Source organism: Lepisosteus oculatus, chromosome 17, assembly GCF_040954835.1.
Source record: "Lepisosteus oculatus isolate fLepOcu1 chromosome 17, fLepOcu1.hap2, whole genome shotgun sequence".
Classification (NCBI taxonomy): Eukaryota; Metazoa; Chordata; class Actinopteri; order Semionotiformes; family Lepisosteidae; genus Lepisosteus; species Lepisosteus oculatus.
In genome coordinates, this window is record NC_090712.1 from 2,219,721 (window position 1) to 2,229,461 (window position 9,741).

Genomic DNA, 9,741 nt, shown 5'->3' on the forward strand with positions numbered 1-9,741 from the left:
ATAATGGAGTCGGAGTGATGAAGTCGGAGAGACGAATCGCAAAAAGCAACGTTTTTGGTTTGATCCTGCTTGTGTGTTGAACCCGATCTCACAGAGGAAGTAGACAGAACGATATGCAGTAAGTGGGGGAGGCCCAGAAATGTTCATTCGCGAGATTTAGGAAGAGGTACTGAAGGAAAAGCTCAATGATGGATAGAGCGGCAAACAGCTCAAGATAGGCCTAGGGAGACATCAATTGAAAACGCCGGCGGCTTGGAATATGCTGAGAGTGTGTCCCTTCCACAGGCAATCTGCGTGAAGTGTTTTCATGCTTTGCAAAATTCTGACTATATTTAGGAAGGGGGTCATGTAGACTTTAGTTTGGAGATTGAGCAACAGTACAACGTAATACTAGTTGTGGAGGCTGATCGGACATACAAGTGTATAGATGCCCCCGCCCATTTCCCATTAGACTCCAAGGGGCAACTACAGTACCGCTAATGAATTAACATACCTATCTGCACTTCCATTCGGTGGTTAAAGTCGATTATTCCACAGCACGTCACACCGAGTGCGCACTCAGTGGTCCTTTCCGCGTGTTGTTGTTAAAGCGTCTTGTCTAAACGACAAGTAAGTCATTGATGGTGTGCATAACTTCTGTTCCTGTTCATTTCATCTGGGATATCCGATGTTTTGTGAATTACGCCTTTGAATCAATCTGCTTGTTTTTGTTTTGCTGTTCGGTTATTGAAACGTAAACGTTTATTAGCTGTAGTGTACTATTTATTAACTATACTTTACTTGTTGGATTGTTTTCTGTGAAAGTTACTTCATCAATATCTTTTGCCCCAGAATTCTATAGAGGACACCGTATTTATCTCTTGCAAATGGAAACCAAGTTGCCCCATCATATAATCTCATTTTTTCCCAGGCCTTCTCTCACTCAAACGTGATTTAGTGAACCCAGTAGAGTAAAAAATGAATCCAAATCTATTCTGTGGCCATTCAGCGCGGCTGCTTCCAGGAATGATAAATCTGTTCCTGCTTTTCAATTTCTTTTCCTCCACTTTCATGCCAATTATGAGTCCCAGTTCCTTTCTGATTTTTGGGGAATTGGTTCTGAAGAGGGAATTGGAGCTGAGCCCCAGCCCCCTCTCCCCCACACTCTGGTTACTTCTGAAAACCATCAGCCCATCTTAGACTGAGCCCTCCTTGCCCCTGACGGCTGCGGTCTTCCTCAGGTGATGAAGAGGGTGCGGGCGGAGCAGATCCAGTACACCGTGGCTCAGTACCTCAAGCGGCGGCAGTATGTGGATGTTGAGAGTTCCCTGAAGGGCGCCAAGCTCTCTCAGACTGCAGAGGAGATGGCAGCTAACCTCACAGGTAGAGTGACCACACGTTGCCTGAAGGAGGGGGGGCACGCTGGCCCTGGGGGGGTCAAAGGTCTTTTCTGTGTTGTTTTTTTTCCACTCCTTTTTTAAAAGCAGCCCCTTGTATGTGAAATTGTTTGACAGTTTGCAGTAATAGCATGTTTTTAGTTAGCAAATAAGTCAGTGTGGAAAAGTGGTCAGGGTGCTGGACACTTAACTGGAAGGTTGAGGGGTCAAATGCCAGGTGGAACAGCGTTTTAGTCCACTTAAGTGAGGTATTGTACCCACCTTCTAAATTTACTAATGGCTGAACATGTAAATCACTGTGGATAAAAGCATCAGTCAAATTTATAATAAGTATGAACTAACGGTGAGAACTGGTTCATTTGTAGCGATGATCTGGAGAGTACTTTCATGCACAGATTAGAACTCTAACTCCAAACTGCTCAACATTGATCCAAGTCACAGCGATCATATACTGAAATATAAAGTGTGATATTTTGTGCTTTTCAAATCAGATTTAATGTTGCATACTTTACAACACAGGACTGGTAAGAGTTGTGCTCTGTGTGGGTTATTAAATGTCTGATAAACTCAGTCTTCTCCAAGTAAAATACGGTGTTTTATAGTATTGGTAGAGGTGTTATTAGGAATCAAAATGATTTCGTTTTCAAATCTTTCTTCTCTCCATCCCTGCAGTTCAGACAGAGTCTGGCTGTGCCAACGTTGTCTCGGCAGCTCCTTGTCAAGCTGACCCTCAGCAGTATGAACTGCAGTTTGGCCAGCTACACAGCTTTCTCTCTGGTAAGTTGAATGTCATCTCTGAGCTACGTCCTCATGCTGACTCACTGAAGGGCTCAGTCTCTTCATAACTGGTGTCAAAGAAATCGACCGTTTTCTTTTCAACAGCTCCTGAAAGATGGTGAAAATAAATTGTCACCAAAAAAAATGGAAAAAAGAAACGCAACATTTTCTGGAATGAGAATACTGTAGTTTTAGCTTATGTACTTTCACAAAAAGTTGTCAATTTGTTTTAAGCCCTCTGACCAGCAATACGGCTTGTGCAGTGAGGCATTGCAACTTGCCAATCACACGAAAGCTCGTTAGGTGCACTTTTTCCCCAACGAGGTCCAGGTGGGAAAAATGCCTGATCAGGTCACCTTTAAAAAGGCCTTAATTCAAAGCTTAGGTCACTGCAAGAAAAAGGCCACACTTAGTCAGTTTACTGTGCATCCCATAATGCCTCTAATGTCACCAGAAGCAAGGGAGAGGGCCATTGGTATGCTGCAGGCAGGCATGTCATGTGCCAGACACTGTGGAGTAAGCCGCTCCAGTGTGTCCTGAGTGCAGAGAAGGTTTCTGCAGACCGGCAGGATCCAGTCGCCCTCGAGTGACCACACCAGAGCAGGACCGACACATCAGACTGGTCCATCTGAGAGATTGTTTCAGATCTGCAGCCCTTACTGCTGCTGAAACTGCCAGCAGACTGCTGATGCCTGCATTAGTCACAGCACAGCACAGGCTCCATGCTGCTGGTCTTAGAGCAAGGCGACCTGTCAGAGGTCCTCTCCTCACACCTCCTAGACATCACACCCGACTGGCTTGGGCCAGACAGAGGGGCTGATGGACTCGTCAGCAGTGGCATCAGGTCCTCTTCATGGATGAGTCACACTTCAGCCTGTTTCGTGCAGACGGGAGGGCCAGAGTGTGGAGGTGTTGCGTTTCTTTTTTCCATCACTACATACAGATATAAATTTATAATCAGTTAATTTGTATCAATAAATGAAGTGCGAGTGCAGTTTATAACACAGCAAACATCTCTTTTCATATGTTCCCGAATTGATACTCTTTCATAAGCTCTTGAAAATCTGCAGCTCCAGCTCAGTCTCTCCCGGGCCTGACCTAGATTCCCGCTGTTCTCTGTTCCCAGAAGCGGACGTGCCGTGGAGCCGGGAGGTGTCTGCCGTGCTGTACCCCCTCTTCGTCTACCTCCACCTGGACATGGTGCGCTGTGGGCTGAAGGGCGCGGTCGACAGCTTCTACAGCCACTTCCACGGCCTGTTCCTGCAGGACGGGGAGCAGAAGGACATCGTGGAGCAGCTCCGCAACACCCTGGCCGTCCAGGACGTCTCCTCCAATCCCAAGCTCTGCGCCTTCCTGCACAACAAGTACGTCGTGCACCTGTCGGACGGCGCCTACAGCTACCTCCTGCGCTACCTGCAGAGCGCCGACCACACGGCCCTGTGCAGGGTGCTCAGCTCCCACATCCAGGTGGAGGTCACGGCCGGCCTGCCCCTGGACTTCCAGCTGCACGGCGGGGGCGCAGCGGGCGGCGGCGTGTCCCGGGCAGGCGAGGGGCTGGAGCCGGCCGACGTGCGGGCCGCCATCCTCCAGAACGAGGCGGCGCTGGAGTCGCTGCAGGACTGCCTCAAGCGCGTGAAGGAGGGGCCCCCCTCGCTCACCACCGTCTGCTTCTACGCCTTCCACCACACCGAGCAGCTCCTCAACACGGCCGAGATCTCCGGCGACAGCAAGCTGCTGGCCGCCGGCTTCGACTCGTCCTGCGTGAAGCTGTGGAGCCTGCGGGCGCGCCGGCTGAGGGCCCAGCCCCACGTGGTGGACGTGTCCCGGGTGCACCTGGCCTGCGACGTCCTGGACGAGGAGGTGAGGCGCGGGCCGGCTCAATATCGCAGGCGTGGCAGCCGACGGATATTATTGACCCTCCACAGAGAGAACAGAGAACAGCGGGAATCTAGGTCAGGCCCGGGAGAGACATAGCTGGAGCTGCAGGTTTTCAAGAGCGTATGAATGAGTATCAATTCGGGAACATATGAAAAGAGATGTTTGCTGTGTTATAAACTGTGTTATAAACTTATTTATTTACAGGCAAATGAAAGGACCTTGTACTTCTCCAGCATCTGCTGGATTACTGCACTTATTACTGACATCACGTTGAGCAACTTGTGGATGTCCTTCTGAAGAACTGGGTCTCCTTAGTGACGTTGATAGTAATAGTTCTAGGTCTTGTAACTCGAGATCTCGTTCCACCCAAAAAATCTCTTTTCAAATGTTCCTTTAATAATCGGTTAATATTCATACTCAATATTCGGGGCTTACAGGGCTGCAGCTGCAGAGTCGACTTCAGCAAGGCCTCTTGAGCCTCTTAAGCTCTTGAAAATCTGCAGCTCCAGCCCCGTCTCTCCTGGGCCCTGCTGATAAGATCTTCGCGCTGCGAGAGAAGGAGCCTACTGAGGTGTCTGTTGTGCCTGCAGGCCGATGACGAGGACAGCGCGGGCAGCGAGATGAAGATCCTGCGGGGCCACTGCGGCCCGGTGTACCGCACGGCCTTCCTGACCGACAGCTCCGGGCTCATCACCTGCTCCGAAGACACCACCATCCGCTACTGGGACCTGGGCAGCTTCACCAACACCGCCCTCTACCAGGGGCACGCCTACCCCGTGTGGGACGTGGACATCAGCCCCTGCAGCCTGTACTTCGCCAGCAGCTCCCACGACCGGACTGCGCGGCTCTGGACGTTCGGCCGCACCTACCCGCTGCGCCTGTACGCCGGCCACCTGGCGGACGTGGACTGCGTCAAGTTCCACCCCAACTCCAGCTACCTGGCCACCGGCTCCACCGACAAGACTGTGCGGCTGTGGAGCTTGCAGCAGGGCAACTCGGTCCGCCTCTTCACCGGCCACCGCGGGCCCGTGCTGGCGCTGGCCTTTTCTCCCAACGGCAAGTACCTGGCCTCCGCCGGGGAGGACCAGCGGTTGAAGCTGTGGGACCTGGCGTCGGGCACCCTCTTCAAGGACCTGCGGGGCCACACCGACACCATCACCAGCCTGTCCTTCAGCCCCGACAGCAGCCTGGTGGCCTCCTCCTCCATGGACAACTCGGTCCGGGTCTGGGACATCCGCAACGCCTACTGCAGCGCGCCGGCCGATGGCTCCTCCAGCGAGCTGGTGGGCTTGTACACGGGCAACACCAGCAACGTGCTGAGCGTGCAGTTCATGGCCTGCAACCTGCTGCTGGTGACCGGCACGGCGCAGGAGAGCCAGGAGCATTAGCAGAGAGACCGCCCTGTGACTGCTCTGCGGAGCCTCGCCCCAGACCTCCTCCTTCAAACCCGGGAGGGCTTGGCGGGGAAATTTCTTAGCTCGTGCTCTAAGGGAGGCTGATCTGTGCCAAAATGTATTTGCTATTTTTTTAGCAGAAGAAGAATTAAATCTATTGACCCTAAAGGTTTTCGCTTTCCCTGCTGCTTCATTTCCGGCTTGCGGTGCGACTCGCGCTCGGGGCGTTTGTTCTCTTCCGGATGGAGGATTGTTTTGTGGGATGATTTAAAGGCTCGGCGAGTACCCCAGGGATATCGGCAGATCGCGTCCATTCCTGGAGACGGCCGGACGTATCCCTGTTTGTGTGGCTTCATTTATGTTGTGTAGACGTTTGCGTAGCCGAGGTCATAGATCGTCTAGGAGTGGAGATGAGATCAGGTCGCCCGGGATTTTGTAGCTTGGGTGCGATCATACTGTAGCTTCGTGTCCTAGCTAGTTTTCCACGTGACCCCCACATGGGAGTGCAGTAATGGGCCGAGACGGCCTGTACCCATGTCATCGCAGCGTCATGGCAACACACCGAAGTACAATATCATCCTTGTGGATTGGCATTCTGGTTCCTAAGTCACAGTGGAAATTGTACATGGTTTTATTCTCTCCGTTTGATTAATGAGTAAAACAGCTGTAAGAAGCACGCAGTGTTCCTTTGGACAATGCTTTTGGAGAATAACAGCGCATGGCAGGCACATGTCTGTTGGCGACATAATGGAGAGGGCACTCTGAGATGAATACAGTGGGAAAAATAACTTATCCTGAAGATTCCTCGAGCACTTTAGCCTGCATATACAAAAAAAAAAGAACCATTTCTGATCCTAAAGAAAAAACAAACCTCTTCTGACATTTTTTTCCAGGTACCTAATGCCATTCTGCACGGTCAAACTTCCATTCACTGTACAACTCTCACTCCTGAGCAATAAAACGTGTGAGATTGTTTAAAAGCTGTATCAGGGCTGTGAGACATCAGGTTTTTCAGGAAGCAGTATCAAATCAGGCGCTTTAGGCCAGTTCGCAGTGTCTACATTCCTGTCTAAGTTTTAAAATAGCTTTAGGTCTCATACCTAATGTTGTGCATACCTGACTGATTTTACAGGCAGCAGATGAAGTCAGAACTTCTGCTTAAGTGTATTTGCCAGAATCATGAATGTGACCCTAAAATATGCCTTCAGAAAGGTGTTTTGAGGAGCAGGTTATCCTCAAGATGTCTTATTGCTGTACTTCCTCTTTGGAAGATTAGTTTCCGGCTTTCTGATTTCCAGCGGTTCTTCAGTTGAACACGTGAGTTGAAATGCACTTAAGGTGAAAATCTCCTGCGTTTTACACCTAGGGTTAAGTTCTGACCTTAAAAGGGGAACATTCAGATGTTTTAATGGAACACTTGGCCTTAACTGGCATTAGAAGAGAATGATTTTATGTCAAGTGTAAGAGCCCAGCTGCAGATGTAACTGGATGCAGTCAGTTTCTAAACTGAACAGGGGACGTCAGATAGACTCTCAGAGCCCCCGGACATTTTACACTTTCAAAACTAGTTCAGTTTGGAGAATAAAAATGTCATCATTTGAAGTTCTTGGAATGCTTTTTGTATAAACCTTTTTTTGTAGTGATGTATCCTTTTAAAGGCTTAGGAAGGTGGGCAGCTTTATTTAAAAAAATGGCTCTGTCTGCTATGAAGAAGGACTGCACCTTCATGGCAGCTACACAGAAAGTCCCTTCAATTACACTTTTTAATAATAATATCACTTTATTAACCCTTTACAATTTCTTGCATTAGGAATGATCTTTTCGCATACCCCAGCTTGCTCTCCATGAGACGCACTTTCTGCAAGGAGGTGTGCATTCTCTGTGCAAAGGAAGAGGATTAAAGTACATGAGAACTTTATTCAGTCACTTGTGTAGAAATGTACCTAGATTGCCATTTTAGAAGAGGGAGGGTAGAAATGAATTTCCTCCCTGTCACAGGGGTTAATTGATATTAAATTTGCTTTACAAGATGGTCTGATGAAAACCCCCCATGGTGCCAGTGCAGTAACACTGCCCTTGAAACCACTAGTAAGTCATGCTGGCTCAGCACTGAGCTCTGAGGTGGGGTGTGTCTGCTTCAGGAAATGCTCACCCTCTGTGGGTGGAGATAAGTGTCCTTCTCGTCTCTGTGGTATGCAAGAGCCTGTTCCAGGGTGCTGAGCCCAAGCCAGCCTGACCAGTTTGGTTTCTGGTTTGCTTCAGCCTTCATCACTGGGATACTTCAAGGGAAAGAGTTCCTTGTTCTTACTGTCATCAGTCTGTGTAATTGTATATTATGTCTGATCTGGGAACGAGAACAAAAACTAAACTTCTGCTCACGCAAGGAGGTTTCAGGTTGCCATCCACACAGTTTGAATTTTAGGTGTGCAAGAACAATTTTAGTTTCTTAACATGATTCTGTATGAAAACGGTTTAAAATTGCACTCTTATTGTCCCTATTAATATTTAATGGGTCATTACAAGTAATCAAAGACATGTAAATGTTGGTGTACTGATTCACATTTATATCCAGATGATTTACATTTGTTACATTCATGTAGTGTATGTCCAGACCAGTGACGAGGTTGTTTCAATTACTCCAGAGGGCACAGTTAATTCCCAACATTGGAATTAACAGCAGGTTTTATAACTGAGCATCCATGAATTATTCAAGGTTGAAAGTATATAAGACTTTTGCAAAATGTGTATTTCTTGTTAGGAATCGGTTGGGAGGAATTCTTTGTCTTCAGGAGGATCTTCATTGTTGGTCTGGGTGGTACTGTCTGTCCTTAAACTACAGGAAAGAGAAAAGGAAGTAATATCCCTTTGCACAATAAGTAAATTCTTACAGCAGGTTGTTGGCTTTCTAGTTATTAGTCAGTGGAGAAAGGGGGCAGGAGAGGAAGTAGCACTGTTGTGGTTTGACCAAGTCTGAACTCTTCCCTGATACAGCAGACCATGTTGAAGAACCACCCTGCTCATCTCTGTCATCAGCTGTACTTCTCAGTGTCTACAGCGCCGCTGGGTTACCAGGTGTCTGTACCCCCGGGCAGAGAGCTACATGGGTCCAGTTGGTTGAATAGTGGGCTCATGCTGCCTTATGCTGAGTGCAGCCAGGAGCAGAACCAGCAGAGCTGAAGACCGGTGCTTGAGAAAAGAGGATTCTGAAGTGCAAACTGTTTTTATTGAATGCTGGTTGCAAAAATGATTTTGTCTCTCTGTGGAGAAAATACCGCATCATACATCCTAAACATTTCCCCAGCAGTCAAAGTTAGAACAACAGGAGATGGCCAGATGCAGCTCCAAATGATGAATTTTCTTGTTTTTTTTTCCTCTTGCCATATTTGTAGCCCTTGCCTGTTGGCCTGTGTTTATTAAGGGGACAGAAAGGAAGGAGCCTCCAAACATAGTGGATTTGCTTGTTCTTTCTGTTTGGCTGTACATCCAGAAACCTTTTTCTGCCAGGAAATGTTTCAGTGTGACTATGCGTCTGAGCTTGAAGGCTAATTTAAACCATCACTGTAATCCCTTTCCTTTTGCATGTCTCCTGAATTAAAAGTAGCAGGGCTGTTTCTTCAATGAAGATGCAAACTTTCCATAACACACTAAGGTGGTGAAAGGAGTGGAGCTCTCCAGGCTGTGCTTGGCGCTCTGCTTTATACCGAACACCTGGGGACTTCTTCACCTGCAGCAGGACTTAACAGAATACAATCCAGAAAGAGTTCTATTTAAAGGCTATGTTTTATGCATCTAACCAATTTGACAGATGGGCCTCAAACTTATTATCAGGAGATTAAATGCCCTCAGACAAGTTTTTTTTAGTGTACTCTTTGACATGATAATTAAATATGAATCAAAATGGAAAGCCATAGATCGCTTGAGTTCAGAAATCCTGCAGGGTCAAAGGTTTCTTTGTTTTGTTTCCTTTGAAAACATGGAAGCATACATGTCATCATACAGGGAAGAAGCATATCAACACCTGCTTTATACCTCCTATAGGAGGCATTCTTGTTTTTGCTTAATAAGAATGTTCAAACCTTTCTCTTCCTGTACATATAATTTTATTGGACAGCAAAAGAAGAAAAATGCTCTCTCCTTATAATAAGAGACTTTCTCGTAAGAAACATTTAAGGTGTCTCTGTGTTTTTTAAGATTACAGTTATGAATATCAAATACCTATTGAGGTATTGCCATTATCCAAGGTAACTAACAGGATACAGTAATACATTAAGTGCTCAGTGCAAGAGAAAAGTGTTGTATGATTAAAACTGCCTTTT

The 9,741-nt window shown here is 47.6% G+C and overlaps 1 protein-coding gene across 1 annotated transcript; it reads left to right on the top strand.

Annotated features, from left to right (window-relative positions):
- Positions 1-22: 22 nt before the first annotated feature.
- taf5l (TAF5-like RNA polymerase II, p300/CBP-associated factor (PCAF)-associated factor) lies at positions 23-5,593 on the top strand. Its single transcript, XM_069179961.1, has 5 exons — positions 23-118; positions 1,221-1,362; positions 2,049-2,153; positions 3,280-4,013; positions 4,622-5,593. The coding sequence occupies exons 2-5, from the start codon at positions 1,224-1,226 to the stop codon at positions 5,417-5,419; spliced, it is 1,776 nt and encodes a 591-aa protein (XP_069036062.1). The 5' UTR covers positions 23-118; positions 1,221-1,223; the 3' UTR covers positions 5,420-5,593.
- Positions 5,594-9,741: the final 4,148 nt, after the last annotated feature.